Source organism: Azolla caroliniana, unplaced genomic scaffold, assembly GCF_043228905.1.
Source record: "Azolla caroliniana isolate FFs.n. ecotype wild unplaced genomic scaffold, voAzoCaro1.0.p SCAF_10, whole genome shotgun sequence".
Classification (NCBI taxonomy): domain Eukaryota; kingdom Viridiplantae; phylum Streptophyta; class Polypodiopsida; order Salviniales; family Salviniaceae; genus Azolla; species Azolla caroliniana.
This window is the reverse complement of record NW_028230445.1, coordinates 14,138,681-14,156,852: the sequence shown is the minus strand read 5'-3', so window position 1 is coordinate 14,156,852 and position 18,172 is coordinate 14,138,681. Positions and strand designations below refer to the sequence as shown.

At 40.1% G+C, this 18,172-nt stretch overlaps 1 protein-coding gene across 1 annotated transcript; it reads left to right on the top strand.

Moving 5' to 3' along the window:
- The first annotated feature begins 2,703 nt into the window (after positions 1-2,703).
- LOC147859097 (CLP protease regulatory subunit CLPX1, mitochondrial-like) lies at positions 2,704-9,289 on the top strand. The gene is made up of 15 exons (XM_087325489.1): positions 2,704-3,662; positions 4,188-4,267; positions 4,383-4,486; positions 4,638-4,717; positions 4,873-4,923; positions 5,085-5,159; positions 5,230-5,307; positions 5,391-5,447; positions 5,558-5,628; positions 5,767-5,866; positions 6,701-6,805; positions 6,898-6,960; positions 7,075-7,197; positions 8,227-8,391; positions 8,931-9,289. Exons 1-15 carry the CDS (start codon positions 2,823-2,825, stop codon positions 9,000-9,002), a joined length of 2,064 nt encoding a protein of 687 aa, XP_087181615.1. The 5' UTR covers positions 2,704-2,822; the 3' UTR covers positions 9,003-9,289.
- Positions 9,290-18,172: the final 8,883 nt, after the last annotated feature.

Genomic DNA, 18,172 nt, shown 5'->3' with positions numbered 1-18,172 from the left:
GAAAATATGCAGAGAGTATGCGGGAGAGACAGAGAGAGTAGAACGTAAAAGTTATATTCAAAATAATAGTCAACACTCTGTACATACTCTGTGCTCAGTAGCACTATTTATACAAGTCCTACGCGGACTGACAGAAGTACTGTGTACTTCAATGCTCACACGAGCATCTGACACTAACTCTGAGACTATAACTACCTAGTAATCTAACTTATTACTAGGCTTCCGGTTACTGCTGGATCCGGCTAACTGGCTCTCTGCTCACCGACTCTGTAGCTTGCCAGCTCGGTTGCTCATCGGCATACCGATCTATCTCACTTACCGGCTCAGGCTTTTCAGCCGATCCGGCTCCAGTTGAGCTTGCCGCTCAACAAACTTGTATAAAAGTGAACTCTGAGCACATCCTTTGTACAAAGTTTTTCACAGGGTTTACACATTATTCGAATTTAGTTTTTTCTGTGTGTTTTTCCCTCTCTATCTCTCCCGCGTACATCGTGTCTTCAGCTCTCCATTAAACCTGTTTTTTCTCTATCGGTATTCTGTGTTTCATATAGCTTCCGCACGTAACATTTCACAAAAGCGATTCAGATGTGTTGGCTCGCTCTCTGGATAGTGAGTTCAGACTGCCCATTATGTGGACCCCCAGTGTAAAGAAGGTACTAGCATCTACGAACGAAAAACTCCGACACTCATCCTGCGAGAAGAATCTGGTTACTCGATCCGGCTACAATGAGAATATGGCACATCATTATGCCTTAATGATGAAGGTAGCAACCAAATGAGAGCCGGAAAGTTTTTTAGAAGCAACCCGTGACCCCCGATGGATTGAAGCCATGGACGAAGAAGTGCAAGCACTAGTTGACAATGACAACTGTGATCTTGTAGCACCTCCACCGCACAAGAAGGCGATCGGTTGTTGATGGATTTACAAGATCAAACACAAAGTTGATGACTCCATTAACTGATACAAAGCTCGACTTGTTGCTAAGGGGTATGCTCAAACCCATGGCATCGACTACGAAGAGACCTTTGCCCCGGTGGCAAAGATGACCACGATTCGGACATTCCTATCACTCATGGCGGCGAAAAGGTGGCACCTCCACCAAATGGATGTGAAAAATGCATTCCTCCAAGGTGAGCTGGAGGAGGAGGTGTACATGGTACAACCACCCGGCCACAAGTCGAAATCACATCCGAATGCCGTATGCCAACTCAAGAAGCTCCTCTACAGCCTCAAGCAAGCGCCAAGGGCTTGGCATTCAAAGATAACGCAATCTCTTCACCGAATCGGTTTTTGAATGTCTAAGTCCGACAATTCGTTGTTTATTTGGAACAACTCCAATGGTTTGATCTTCATCATTATATATGTCGACGACTTGGTGATCGGTGGCAAACAGCCGGCCGACATCAACAACGTCAAGATGCTCCTCTCCAGGAAGGTGGAAATGAAAGACATGAACGAACTTCATTATTTTCTGGGGATCGAGGACATTCAAATCGGCGACGGCATAATGCTCTCCCAATGCTAGTACATCCTGAATCTCTTGTTCAAGTTCGGTATGTCTGACCACAAGCCAATTTCGACTCCCCTTGATCGCAACCTAAAGTTGCACAGAAACTCTGGAACACCATGTGAGCCGATTCAATATTGGCAAATTATCGGGAGTCCAACAAATTCTTCTAGCTCACTGCCTGCCTATTGAGTTGTCAATACTCACTCACTCACTCACGAGATTGACTTCATTCATTGCCTACTCCCTCTCCACCTCTTCAAAGCTCTCCCCACTTCTCTCTTTCTTCTTCTTCTTCTTCCATTGCATTCCTTCCTTTAACACCACCATAAAAGTAGTTACTCCCCCACCCAACAAACACACACACAAACACACACACACACACACACACACACACACACACGAGGGCCAAAGGCGCGCTCTCCTTTGTTCATCTCTCTCTCTCTCTCTCTCACACACACACACACACACACACACACACACACACACACACACACACACACACACACACTCTCTCTCTCTCTCTCCCCTTCGTCGTCATCGTCGAAGATCTTCCTTCTCTCACAATTGATAGATATGGGATGGGGTCTCTCTCTCTCTCTCTCTCTCTCTCTCTCTCTCTCTCATTTTTTTTCTTTTCTTTTCTTTCTCTTTCTCTTTGTAGGCTGTAGGAGGTAGGTAGCTATGGAATGGAGGACGGGGACCTGAACCAGAACCTGAACCTGCTGCTGCTGCTGCATGCTTCCCAAGGAGAAGCAACGAAGGAAGGTTATATGATGCATATTAGCCTATAGCCCTCTCCGGTTTTCCTTCACAAACTTAGTAGGTCTTTGAAACAGAGAGGCTTCCACGAAAACCTAGATAGATAGATGTCGCAGATATCTATCATATACTTGCTTACATCCATCCATCCATAAATAAATAAAACCACTATTATGTACCTCTCTTTGTAAGGAGGGTTCATTCAAAGTTCGGATTTCTTCAAATTTTGGTCTTTTGTTTGAGAACAAGAGTATCAGAGGGAGATCTCTCTCTCTCTCTCTCTCTCTCTCTCTGGGGAGTGCGCACATATAATATACACAGAGACAGAGAAGCGGAACTGACTGAGCTTCTTAAAATTTCTTCTCATCAGATGACTACGAAAACCTTGGCCTGATTGTTTCTTCTCACCATATATTTTGTTTATTTCTTTATCGGCGACACAGAGCAGAGACGTTCTTGTCTCAACAAGAACAAGCAAGGGTGGATTTGTTATATACTCTGCCTTTTCTTTTTCTTTCTTTCTTCTCTTCAGAATCGAAACAGATAAGAGAGATGGCTGGGGTTTGCTTTAGAAAGTTGAATGAAGAAACCATAGCTCAAGGAAGAAGAATTTTAAGAAATGGATCGAGGCTGACTTGCGTTGTCCTCCCCACACCCTTACGCAACACTCGAGAACTCCGATGCTCACCTTGTGTTTCATCCTCATCCAAGGATGGGGATGATACGACGACAATGGATGGACCAGATTCACCCAACCCTTCAAAGAATATAAATGTGAAGCAAGCCATGGAGATGGGTTCGACCCCATTACTACGTCCTCGATCCCGATCTCCTCGGAATCTTGAAACATTCCAAGATTCTAGGGGAATACTCAACAAGAATCCAAAGAAGGATTCCAAATGGCCTCAGATATTGCCTCTCGGGAGGCCTTCGCTTTTGCCCTTTGGGGTGGAGGTGGATTCACATGATTCTGGTTCGGACATCACATCATCGGGTGCACCTGATGTCGCATCATCAGTTGGGCCTGAAAATGCATTGGGAACCGGAGAGAATTCACTCACGAGTAGAGAAGAGAAAGAGAACACAATATTGGAAGCAATGCCTTACTTTTTGAGACAACCTCCTTCGGATGATCCCCCACATTGGCAACAACAAGGCTCGGGTATTCCGCCCATCACTTTGCAACAAGGACCCAACACACTCTTTCCTACAAGTAGTCTATTGAGGTCACAACTTGGTGGTGGGGGTGGTTCGGGGGCGTCTTCAGGATGTAACGGTGGCACTGTGAAGGATGGTTGGGAAGGATCAAGCACAGGAAGAGACCTCCCAACTCCTAAGGAACTATGTGCAGCTCTTGATAAGTATGTTGTGGGTCAAGAAAAAGCGAAAAAGGTATGTGTTTTTCAATCAATTTACTTTTCTTGGCATTCTTCTTATGCATATATGTTCAGGTGAGTTATTGTGGAGTGTTAGAAAAATGTGAAATAGGAATGTGTACTTGTTGTGTTGGCTTACTTCCTATGCATAGCTTTTTTTATGTGATCATGTGAGTTATGAAATTGCATTTCTGTTTATCGTGATATATTTTCATGTTTTAAAGACACTGTCTTCATGCAATGGGCGATTTTTAAAAATTTTGGAATTCACATATCTTAATCTGCGAGAGGTATAACCTTGCTAGTATGAGACGTCTAGTACCTATAACCATCTAGTTTTCAAACAAACCAAGCTTTCTTCCTCTGAATCATCTTTGTCTCTGTGCCATGCATTATAAGCATGGAAGGTTAATGTACTTTGTCAATCAAAACTCTAGTTAAAATTTATTGTTCTTATTTTTCTGAATTATGAATGTAGAGATCACATAATGTCTCCCTTCTTTTCTTAAATTTAAAGGATGCTTTTTACCTTGCCTACCAGGTTCTCTCTGTCGCAGTATATAATCATTACAAACGCATCTATTGCGAGGCTTTGCAGAGAACAAAGTTCGAGTCTGCCGAGTAAGACTGCGAATGTTTGGGTTTTCAAAGTGCGATGGATTAATGATTGTGTAAATGAGTATACAGAGGTTCTTGCATTGTGTGTGCACAATATTGACATGACTGTTTTTTTCAGGCTAGACAATATTGGAAGCCATTTGTTGTCGGATGATGAGGATGACGAGAATTTCGTAGAGTTGGAGAAAAGCAACGTGCTCTTGATCGGCCCTACAGGATCGGGTATAATCTCTCTCTCTCTCTCCCACTCGTTCTCTATGCACAGGCGCCCCAAATATATGTGTGCCTTTTCTGAAAAAATATAAATAATAATATCAGATTATCATGAATCATCTTTTAATCATGGAGTCTAGTTGGTGATTTTTGTGAACAGGGAAAACATTGCTTGCTAAAACTTTAGCCAAACTAGTGAATGTTCCCTTTGTTATCGCAGATGCTACGACGTTGACACAGGTAAGACAAACCTACCATATCTCCTTTTTTCATAGTTAAGATAAGAGTTCTCGGTAACTTCTTTCAACAGTAGAATGAACATTTAGTTTTAACTTTGATTATTATTATTAAGATGGACAACTACTTGAACTTTTTTCCACATTATTTTTTTGTAGGCAGGATATGTGGGTGAAGATGTGGAATCGATTTTGTACAAGCTTTTAATGGTTTGAAACCTGCGATCCATCATGATTAAAACAGACTCCCAAACTTGTTATGAAAATTGTGCAATTATATAAAAGTGTATGCTGGAAAGGAAATAATGAATTCCATTTATCCCGATAACTTCCTATCTTGGGCAAGTTTTAATATGTGCCTTGGATTAAAGGTTGCAGAATTCAACATCCCAATGGCACAACAAGGAATTGTGTATATCGATGAAGTGGACAAAATAACTAAGAAGGTGAGATGTCATCATGACATAATTTGTTATTTAAAAACTTCATGGAGACTAATGAGTGATGCGCATACAGTCAGAAAGTGTGAATATTAGCCGGGATGTATCGGGAGAAGGAGTACAACAGGCATTGCTAAAGATATTGGAGGGCACTGTGAGTGTGTTAGGAAATGCTGAAAATAATTAGTCTGGAAACAAATGCTAAGTTCGATGATTTACTTCTGATTTGTCTTGCAGGTGGTGAATGTCCCCGAGAAGGGTGCTAGGAAAAACCCGCGTGGAGAATTTATTCAGGTTTCTTTTGCTAATGTCATCGTGCCTAGTTTCTCTAAAATGATTATGAATATTTGATCAGATGTGATAATGTTTTTGCTTTTTCTTTCACTGAAAAAATAAAATTTCAGGTAGACACAAAGGATATCCTTTTTATCTGTGGAGGAGCATTCATAGATCTCGAGAAGACGATTGCAGAAAGGCAAGATTTGCTTTGTTTTCACCTCTTTTTCCTTAAAAAGTAAACAAAATTATATGTGATGATGGGTATTTCTGATAGCTCACCCTGAAGGTTTCTTATTCTGGTGAACTTGACTTTCATGCTCATGTTTTTTGACAGACGGCAGAATTCATCGATCGGCTTTGGAGCTCCTGTGAGGGCAAATTTGAGAACCCATGGTTTGACGGATGCTGTACTCACTTCATCACTTTTGCAATATGTAAGATGGGACCCAAGTCAACAAACATGCATAAGATTATGAACACAGATATTGAAAATGCATATATGTGGTAACACATAACATTAGCACATTTATGTAATATATTAAACTATTGTACATATTGGATACAGTAAAGTCTTGTATATTTTAAATAATACCAAAATGTTATATCTCTAGCTAGGATAGCACTAAACCATCTATTTGGGCAGCATTGAAAGGCATGTGTGAGTCAACAACTGTACATGAAATCATAAATATACATTCTTAAAAGTGCAGTTATGTCATATATGTAAAATGAATGCATCTAAGTGATACAATAAAATGTTTCTCCTCGGATAACACTAACTGTTGTCCCTCTTTTCCATTTAACACTTAACATCAATTTGATATATTAAAAGGCATGCATGTGATACATTAGAGAGATGTATGTGATGCATGAAAAGGCATCTAGATGATACTCTAAATTGTATTTCTCACTTGAATAACATTAAAACCATCTATTTGGATTAGAAACAATATACTTCAATAACATAAACACCGTATATTAATTTGGTAACATTAAAAACATCTGTTTTTTTTAACATCAAATTCATCTGTTTTGATAAATTAAAACAACCTATTTGGGATAACATTGGAACTGTCTATTTGATATATTAAGAAATCATGAATGCAATGCATACACTGCATGAAGATTTTTTAAAACATATCTGTGTTTCTGTAAAATGTATATATTGCATACATTAGGATATGGGATGTCTATCTATGTGACACGTTGATGGAAAGTTGTGTCTGAGTATTGCATCTGCAAGGCTAAAATTGGCATGTTCTATACAGGTGGAAAGCAGTGATCTCATAACATATGGGCTGATACCTGAGTTTATAGGAAGATTGCCTGTTCTTGTCAGTCTCTCAGCTCTAAATGAAGATCAGCTTGTCCAGGTAGGGGTTTATATTTCTTCATACAATGTGAATCTCAATGAAGATATAATCTTCCAAAGTGTTTCTCAGGTGGAAAATCCATTACTTGGCAGGTTCTCACAGAACCTAGGAATGCACTTATCAAGCAATACAAGAAGATGTTTTCTATGAATAATGTACCATACATTTTATTATTATTTTGTAATCTCTCAAAAATTTAAGAATTTTTTTTCATACTATATTTTCCCTTTTATTATTTTATGCATAATATAATAATGGCCGTCTCCCAGGTGAAATTGCATTGTACTGAGGGTGCTCTGAGAAAAATAGCTCAGAAAGCCATGGCAAAGAACACTGGTGCTCGTGGTTTGCGTTCACTTCTTGAACAGCTACTCATGGAAGCAATGTATGAGGTACGCAGCGTGTTTGTTTGCTTGTGTGATGTATCCTCACGTGAGTAATTTTTTGCATAAAGTTTTTGATATATACTGAAGGCTTACATCAGAGAGAGCAAAAGTAACTTTGGAATTACCATAAAGCAGAAGTTTTGTAATTAAGACATCAAACCTTTACATCCATTAGATCTCACAACATCATCAATCAATATACAATGATATAAGTTTGCATATTGTAGTTTCCGTTTACAAATAGAGAAAGTTAAATTATGCAAGTGATAACCTTGCAAATTTGATTTTGATCACTATTGAAGTTATTGGGGAGCACATTGTATATAGTGTTGAATGAATACACTCACAGAAGAGTAATAAAGACACATAATTCTCTATAATTCTTCCTATAACTGCACATTTAACAATTCCATGAAGCAGCAAGATCTTTCTACTGAGAGAATTCCACAGTAAGATTTTCATGACTAGAGATGGAGTGGATACCTAACCCTCACCACCACTTCCTTTTGTAAATTTATTGACTTTTCTGCAATGAGCCTTGAATGCATCAAAATTACTGTATTTTGGTTTTTATCATAACAGTTGATTTTTGTTTCCCTTCTTTTCTGAAATCCACACACTTGATGGGCAGTTGAGTGGGTTTCCACATTTCATGATGTGTCGGTAAAATATGTCTCGAAAAACGTATGTGGGTTCCTATGATATGACAGAATATGCAACTATGGAACTTGATAAATCTTGAGGAAAGAAACTTAATCTTTGTGTGTTTAGGGTTTTCATAGCCATACTTAACGTATAGCTCATGAGGTTGATGATGCTGGAAAAAGGAAAATTAAGATTATTGTTATCATAAATTGTACATGTATGAACTTTCGCATGCACTAAAAAAAAGAAAAAGTCTGGGGTGATTTACGAAACATTTCTTTGTGTAGGTAAAAACTCTTAGTTCTGCGCTTTGCTAGACTTTATTGATTACATGTGTATTCAAGGAAACTTTAGCTGAAGAAATGCTAGTTTAACTCTAAAAATGTTCAGGTTCCTAGTGTTGGTGCATCTCCAAAACCGTGTGAGAAGGTAGATGCAGTTGTTCTTGACGAGGAATCAGTGGGCCCTGCTGTCGATGCTCCCTCTGGACTTGGCATAGGCGCGAAGGTTTTAAGAGGCAAAGGTTCCTTTGACGCTTATCTTTCCCAAACTCAGGTTTTGTTATTTTCTTTTTTTTTGGGTCCTTCGATTTCTAATAGACATGTATTTTAAATTTTTTTGTATATAATGTGTTATTATGTGTGTGCGTGTATATATATTATATTGCATGGAGTTTGTTAGTTTTGGTCCGTGCTTTTGCATTTCTCCTGTGAGACCAAGCAGACAGAATATATTATATTGCATGGAGTTTGTTTTTTTTGTCTGTGTTTTTGCATTTCTTCTCTGAGACCAAACGGACAGAATATGTTGTATTGCATGGAGTTTTTTATTTCTGGTCTGTGTTTTTGCATTTCTTCTCTGCCACTAAGTGACAGAAATTGTAAAGGTGAGGAAGATAACTATAAGGAGGAATTGTGGTGAAATAACAATGCAAAATCATAAGAAAAAATACTCAAAATATGTAGGAAAAATTAAGTTAAGAAACTTCGCTGTATTAATATCGATTGTCTAAATAAATGTTAAACTTCTGAAAGCCTTACTTTTTATTCCTGCAAAAAATATATCCCTTCCACCTCATTATTTCTTTTTACCAGGTAGCAAAGGAGAAGCCCACATCTGAAGATAGCACTGAATCGGACATATCAGCTCAAGTGATTAGCATTTAATTACAACAAAACCCAAAACAAAAAAAAGAAAAAGAAAAAGAAAAGAAAATTCTCGGAAAGAATTCTGCTTGTAATGGAGGATCCCCCAAAGAAAGAAAAGAAAAGATTGGGAAATTCCCAATGATGATGATGAATGGTGATGGTGATGATGACGATAATGATGGTGATGGTGACAATGATGTCCCCCTCATTTTGCTGTATAAAACCACATGGTCTGCTCTGTAAGGTTTTTTTAACAGAAATTTCGCATTTTTTCTTTGTATAAACCAAAAAGGTTTTCTCTTTTTTCTTTTGGTTTTTTTGAGTTAGATCTTTATTAATGATCCCCCAGCATTTTTCGTGGTGTTGGATGTTGTTTCATCTCTTTCTTTGTGCTGGTTGTGCGATGCCTGTAGGCTTATTTAATTCACTGGCCACTTATTAGACACTATTGTAATGCTGATGTACACGTGGGGAAGCTCTCAATGCAAGGGAAGTGAACTTTTTAGGTTGTGATTATTTATTGCATGTTATAAAAAGGAGCAGAAATGTGCTCACTGCTCTATTTCTTGAGATAAATTGCAACGAGAGAGGGTTGCTTTGGAAGGAGAACTTGAGCTATTGTATGGATCATGGACATTATCCAAACGATTATGTTCCCTCAGGAGATGCTTTATTTCTTGCTAGAATTAATGCATTCTAACCAACATTAGGATATGATGTTCCAAGTTTTAATTTTAATATGCTGATATTATCAGAATGCCAAATGTTAACCTTGCTATTGATTGACATTCTGAAAATTTTGCTAGTTGAATGATGAAAAGCACAAATTTGGGGTTAATGATTTACTTTCAACCCTATAGGTGGGCAAGACATTCTCATAAATCCGCATACTATCATAAAAAATTTCAATTGATTTCTTTTTCATGGTTATAATGAAAATAAATATCGAATATATCCTAAAACTCCATAGCATTATATGAAGATGATGCAATCCACTGTGAGAAACATATTAACTATACAAACTGCATACTTTAACTATGTATTTTCGTTGATCAACAACATTTTATTTGTGATCCATCTAATTCTAGACATCAGCAGACTAGGATTTTTAAGAGACCATCCTCCAACATTGTCCATTTGTCACATTTACAATAATTTCATACTCATAAGATCAGATTGTTGCTTTCCTTAACATTTTCTTGTATAATTCATGACATTACATTTCTTGTATAATTCATGTACATGAATCCTTCCCAAAATGAATGCACGACGTTGGTAGCTGCTCTCTTGCCTATGCATCTAATTTGTCCAAATATTTACCATAGTATTTTGGACAAAGGGACTTTGTTGCTTCAAATGTATTGAAGTCATTCTTCAAACGATCTTGTAATGTAATAATCAGAATTCTTACAATCACATGATCATTTACCATGTCATAAATTTCTTGTATATTCACTTCATTACACATTAGACCCCAGATGTAGGTGATGGCCGGGTCCTTTTGTTGTTGTTCCATTATTCGTTACCTTGTTTTCTTAATGTTGTTGATTCTTGTACTGTTTTTTTGTTTCCTCATTTCCTTTTTGCTTACATTTTGGAATCTGTTTGATCTTTTCCTCCATCTCGCTTAAGCTTTCACATTTCATGTTTCTTGGTCCTTTTACCTTTCCTCACTAGTACTAGGTGTAAAACATAGAAATTAGAACTTCGGATTAATAAAATACTCAGTTATTGCATAGGTTTTTGATGTGCTATTTATTTAATAAAATACTCAATTATCCATGACATGGAAAGCATTTTCCCCTTGTTCATATTGACTTGCAAAAGTTTTCCATTAAGTCCTATGACTCTTTGGAAAAAATTATTCCGTGCCATGTGATGTCTAACTCCAAAGGTTGAGTCCAAGGAAGCCTACATCCATTTGAGTCCAAGGTTGTAACTATACTACGAACTCAACAAATAACGTGGCCTTTTGTGGTATTAAATGAATATCCAAGTTGAGGAGATTGAGGCACCATTACTTTCGGGAGGACAAGCTTTAAAAGTCTTAAAAAAATTCTAGATTTTCTTTTGTTTACCAAAATTAATCCAAAAAATCAAACATCAAACATCAAAAGCATCAATGACTCGAGATTGATCCAAATCAATCCCCAACCAAATGTATAACCTATCACAAAATACAACGAAATAAAAAGAATTGGATGTTTTTCGCAAGCAAGTTTTCCATAATTAAAGTGGTTTATATAAAGATACACCATGCTTGATATGTTTTTGTCCCAACCACAACGATTCATGGCAATGGATATGAGCTTGGAGTATATTATTATTCATTATAGATGTTATTGTTGGGAAGACTCCTAACCACTTGTGCAAAATTACTTTGAGACAATAAAAGATTCTCTCTATTGGATAATCTAATAATACAAAGATACTCCAAATATATTAATGTGTAAAAGGTCTTACAACACTAATTACATGAAAAAACAAAAAACGATGATGAGATCACGACTATTAACATAACGCTCAAAGATATAATAAAACTGTAGGAAGAGATTCAAGCCACTATGTCGCAATGGTGGCTTAATATCACAATAGTAGTTACAAAGATTGTGTAGTAGAGCTCTCTCTCTCTCTCTCTCTCTCTCTCTCTCTCTCTCTCTCCCCCAAGCCCTAAGTTCCTCTTTCATAGGGGTTTGATCAAAGGCCATTTGTGGCAATATATGAAGCACCAATATAAACCTTTACCTCGAAGGTAGGTCTCCTCCATTAATACTCGAAGGGTGATAAGGTGATAATGGTGTGATGATGTTTTCAAAAGCCACTTTGTCCATGAGCTCTCTTACCGTTTTTTTTAGCCCATGCACTTCTCTTTGATTCCATAATACATCCAAATAGTTTTGTCATTAGTGAGCCAACCATGATGGTTCGATAGTTATTTACATTATTTACATCTCCACCTTTATGTAAAGGTTTGATCCAATTTATAGTCCAATCGTATGACATACCATGTTGCAATGCATGATTAAACATATGTAAAAGATTACGTATGCGGAAGCGTTATGTGCGAACACAACCGGCTCGACCAAACAACAAAGAATAGACATACAGTTTAGGAATACACAGAGTGGTAGAGAGAGAGAGAGAGAGAGAGAGAGAGAGAGAGAGAGAGACTGAGTGAGCAGACAACAAGAAACTTCTATAACAGAGTTGATGTTTTGTACATACAATGTGCTCACAAAGCACTTTTTATACAAGACCTTCAAAAGAACTGACAAAAGTACTAACACGTACTTTAATTCTCATTAACGGAGTTAGACACTAATTTACCTATAATAGGCCTATTTACTAAAATAGGCATATAGGCTATCTAAGGGCTTGTCAGACTCCATCCGACTCGGCCGATTGATTTGGCCTAGTAGCCGATTTGGACCTAGCTGAGATCGACACACGTCCAATATGGCCCTTGGCTTCTTCAACCGATCCGGGGCCCATTGTTAAGCACTTGGATAACAATACAACCAGTCATGAATAAGAGCGCATCAACAAGGACGTAGTATGAAGAGGAAACGACAAGAGGAAAAGAAGCAAAGAGACGTCCAAGTGTGAAAGGCCCATACCCTAAACGTGAATGCTATATAAACCACATAGTAGTGGCTTTGTGGGGGTTCTCCCATTTGTAAAGATCTCCTTATTGATTAAGAGCTAGAGTTTCCTCTCCTCCTTCTTGTAACCTTTAAGCTTAAGAGAGATTAGTGAAGTGTTTAGTTAGAGAACACTAATCTCTCTTCCTTGTTGGTGCTAAACCTCTTAGCAAAGAGGGTTAATAAACATATTCATTACTCTTGTCTTCTATATTCATTACCCTATTGTCTATGAGAGTAAGCTTGAGAGAGTGAGAGAGATATTGTGCTTAATCATCTATTAATCGATAAGTGAGTGTGAGGCTCGGAGGTGTCCGACAACCATCTCCGCTCGATTTGACATAAAAAAGGGTATACACCGGTCCGAACTCCACAAACGACATTGAGGAGCTAACTCCATCGATACATAGATCCCACACATCTATTTGGCACTGCTGCCGGGGATACGACCGACGCTTGAAGCCTATTTCGAGTAGCCAAAAATTCGTAGGCAACCCACTTAACGAAGGAAGAAATCAAAAGGGAACCACTATTTTATGCTTTTCTCTCACTATTTCATAGTTTAATTAAGTTGATTTTCTGTTTTTCTCTCACTATTTCATAGTTTAATTAAGTTGATTTTTTGTTTTTTTTAAAACACTATTTCATAGTTTAATTAAGTTGATTTTTTGTTTTTAAAACACTATTTCATAGTTTAATTAAGTTGATTTTCTGTTTTTAAAACAAGTTTTAAATTACCCTCAATCGCCTGGACATTAACAAGCTATTTGTTCGGTTAATGCTAAGCATTGTTGAAATTTAACTGTTACAAGGCAAGCATAACCACCGCGATTCTCGCGGATTACGATCATCCCATGGGACACGAAACGATCGTTGGCGCCAAAAAATTCAAATTTCCCATGCAAAATCCGTCGAAAGAACAAAGTTTGATAAGGGAAGCATCATTCGACGAAAGATCAAAGTTCGATGAACCCTCATAATTCGACAAAAGATCAAAGTTCGACGAACCCTCATCATTCAACGAAAGATCAAAGTTCAACGAACCCTCATCATTCGACGAAAGATCAAAGTTTGACGAACCCGCACCATTCGACAAAAGATCAAAGTTCGATGAACCCTCGTCATTTGGCGAACCCGCACCATTCGACGAAATATCAAAGTTCAATGACCCCACATCCTTCGACGAAAGATCAAAGTTCTACGAGCCCACGTCCCCCGACGAAGATCAAGGTCGACTAACCCACAAAAGCTTGACAAGAAAACATGGCCAGATCCTCATGGATGGAGATGTTCGACCCACACGTCAGGAGGAGTCCACCCAAACCAACCAAACACACGATGCTGACCCACCTAACCCGACTCGGTACCACGGAGGGTGGCTAACTCTGGGGACGCTACCAAACATGAACCTCCCATCGAGCTCAGGAACTAAAGCACCTCTCAACACGCCCCCACTACAGGAGAGCCCAATGGCAAACCCACTCAGCGTAGAGCGACACATACGAGACGCCGCGCAAGAGTTACGGGTGATAGAACACGAAATCAATCTATGGACAATACAACTCGCGAAAGGAGGACAACCGGAAAACATCACTCGAGATATTGAAGCCGCTTTGCGGAAAGGAAAGATAGATTCGCACGAGTGCAACAGAAACTTCACCTCCTAGAAACATCGTTGCACATGCATCGCTGAGGCCATGAGCGCAACCCCGTACCGCATTTGAGCACAACGGGCGACAATCCAAACGAAGCCTAGACACAACAACACCCGACACCACCACGCATGGGCACGACCCCTACACCCGACCAAAGTGCCCCTATACCCCCAAACGCCGAACTCACACTAGCACTACAATCCATCCAAACTCTCGTAGCATTGATGGAAAAGAGCGAGCACCCACAGACCATCCGAGAAACCTCACAAATGACAGCGGGAAGAGTTCATCCATTTCTAAACTAGTACCCCGTTTTCTCGGTTTCGGTGATGCCTATGATCACGTCGAGAGGTTCAAACAGATTTGTCGCACTTATGAACCCCTCATAGAGATCACCAAGGTAGCCGCATTTGGGCTTACACTCGATGACCAAGCCGGAATTTGGTTTTGAACCTTGAATGAAGACATCATCGCGGATTTCGAGTATGTCATCGAAGATTTCTTGATAAACTTCGCTCGTCGAGGGAATAAATGGAACCCAATTGACCAACTTTTCGCCCTCAAGCAAGAAGCGAACGAAGCGGTCAGGGACTACATACGTCACATGAAAAGCCTGCACCATCGTTGTAGCCCGAGTGACTAGATGTCAGATGACAAATTGATGAGCCGTTTCATCAATGGGTTGTTCGATTCGACACTCCAAAATTTCCTGATTGCCAGGATGTGTCGGTCGTTCGCTGAAGCCTGCACAATAGTGATGACCTTTGAAGATTCAATGAGCGGGTTACGGATACCCACTCAAGCGCCCACGAACAACCGCGAGAAATCCTCGGACCTCACCCCATTCTACCCACACCACCGAGAACACCCCGTATAGAAAGACCCCAAGCATACGCCCAAAGAGAAAATGTAAGGTGCGTGGTATGCCATGGCCACCACACAGGGCATGAGTGTCCCCTCCTCCACCAACGATGACCGCAATATTGTAAGTGGTGCAAAGCTTTCGTGATGCATCCTCAAGAGAACTACTGGCAAGCCCCCACCGGAAGGTATGACCAAACACCAATGGTGGAGCACCCACGCTCACCTCCACCGCTTAGCTGCCCACAACTACCAGCGATACTCCCCCAACGACCTCCACTACCACGCGTCGGCGCTCGCCTCGCCGAACTAGAATATACCACTGATAGCCAAACCCAGGTCGGGGCGAGTGCTCCCGAATACGAAGACTCGTATCGAGAGTATGGTGTTGAAGAAGAGGTGTTTTCCCACTTCGTGGACGTTGAAGGAGACCAAATACTAGTGTACGTCATGAGAGGGGAACAACGGGGGCCCTCAATGGGATATCGCAACAATAATGGTCTAAGGAGGTCAGAATTGAAATGTTTCAACTTCCAAGGCCCACATATGGTTAGCGAGTGCCCAACCAAACATGAATACTACAACCGGATGGCACAACGACCACGACACCCCCCACTCGAAACACCCCCACAACCACCGGTGCAAGGTCTCACCCAACAGTTGCAGGATCTTATCGAATGGTTCCAAAGAGAAGCATCATGCCCAGGGTGTGGTAAGGAGCACTTAGTACTTGATTGCCTAGAAAAGAAGAAAAGGATCGACACAAATTTGTTGTCCATCGTACCATCCATGATCGGCGCCAATGTCATCACATGAGCCCAGCGAGTAGCTCACAATTTAAAATACCAAGAACAAAGTCTCCCCGCGGCTACGCGTAAGAGACAAAAATCTAGAAAAAATACATGCACGCAAGCCTCAAAACAAGATCAAGAACTAGAGGGAGATGTCAGGAACAATACTAAGACAGAGAAGGAATTAGTACTAAAAGAAGTATTAGTACTAAGAGAGGTGAAGAACTCTCGAGAGAAGGAAAGAGTGAGTGAGAGGGAGGGAGAGAGAGATCGAGAGAGAGAGAGAGTGATGATAAGAAAAGATATATATTATGTGAAGAAAATGTACAGTAGCTAGGAGGCTTAAGACTGGCGTTGAACCGATTTGGTTCGAAATAATTCCTTGTGCCTCCTTTTATAGTGTTCTAAGGAATACTCCTGAAGTTTCTAGAATGTTCCAGAGAAATCTGGAATATACATCAATTTTCTATAATAAAACATAAATGAAAATAATATGCTACGTATTACAATGTATAGTTTAATGGTCAAGAGCTTGACCCATGTAGCATAAGGTCATGGGTTCGAGTCTTGCCATATCATGACACTATCCCCCCCTTTAAAACGACGAGTGTAACGAGTCGTTTTGGATTGAGGACCCGGTTTGTCTGGATATTGACGATGGAAGTCTTCAAGAAGAGCACGAGCATTGGTGACATGCTCTATTGGTTCCCAAGTACGCTCGCTGGGACTATATCCTAGCCAATCGACTAGATAGTAGAGCTTGTTGCGAACAAGCTTGGAATCAAGGATGGCGGCAACCTCGTACTCAGGTCCATCTTCAAGCTCGATTGGGGGTGGAGGCTGTGTAATACGTCCTGGGATGGTGCTCTCTTGATAGGGTTCGAGGAGAGAACTATGAAACACCGGATGTATCCGAAGTTGTGGAGGTAGATCAAGATGAAAAGCGACATCATTAATCTTTCCTATAATACTGAAAGGACCTAATCGCCGATAATCCAACTTCTCGCATGGGCGAGTAGTCTTGATGTGTCGTCGGAGTAGCCATACCCGATCTCCAATGTTAAAACTAGATGGGAGACAATGAAGATCCGCATAAACCTTGTGTGTTTGTTGAGCTTGATGGAGATGAGTAGATAAATCCGCTTGTATCTTGCGTAACCTCTCCAAACAATCCTCTGCGCAAGGATTTGTGGACACCTTTGGGGTTTCAAGTACACACCACTGGGGGTGACATCCCGTATAAGCATAAAATGGCGTAACTTTAGTGGATGCGTGGATAGAGTTGTTATAGGCAAATTCGGCAAAGTGGAGAATATCTGCCCAGTCATCCTAATGATAGCTGAGAAAGCACCGCAGATACTGCTCCAGCGTTTGATTGGTTCGTTCGGCTTGGCCGTCGGTTTGTGGGTGGTAGCCGGAGGAGAGGTTATAAGTGACCTTGAGCATGTTAAAAAGGTGCTTCCAGAATTTTGACATGAAGTGGGGTCCACGGTCGCTGATGATACTATCAGGAAGTCCATGATGCCGACATACTTCACGCATGACAATTTCGGCAGTATCTTCACTGGAGATCTCCTTAGTACATGGCAAGAAATGAGCCATCTTCGTATATCGATCGACCACCGTTAGAATCGCATTGAACCCCTTAGAGATTGGAAGATCTGTGATGAAGTCTAGAGCAATGGATTGCCACGACTTGCTTGGAATTGGTAATGGTTCTAATAAACCATATGGATGATGCCTTGGCATTTTCGCTCTGCAGCATGTATCACAAGTCCGAACAAAATCCTCGACAAATTGTCGCATACAGGGCCACCAGAATGATCGTTGTACTAAATGTAATGTTTTAGTACTACCAAAATGCCCAGTTGTATATGTGTCATGACAGTTTTCTACTACTTGAAGGCGGCAAGAACCATCAGGAACATACAAAAGTTCTTTAAAGAAGAGTAATCCATCATGGTATTTGAATTGTCGATAGTCCGTACCTGGTGGTTGCGACTGTGAACACGACGCTCGAGAGGGATCAATTTGTGCTAGTATAGCTTGGGCGAACGCATCTGTCTTCAAGTCTTCGTGTATGGTATCGATAACGCGGGAATCCATGGGCATGTCAAAGATCTGTGTTGCTTGTAGTCGTGCCGGTCCCAAGATGACTTGTTTTTGGTTATCGAAAGCTGGCTCGCCGGGACAGGGTGCTAGATACGAACGTCATGATAATGCATCTGCCTTCCCTTGGT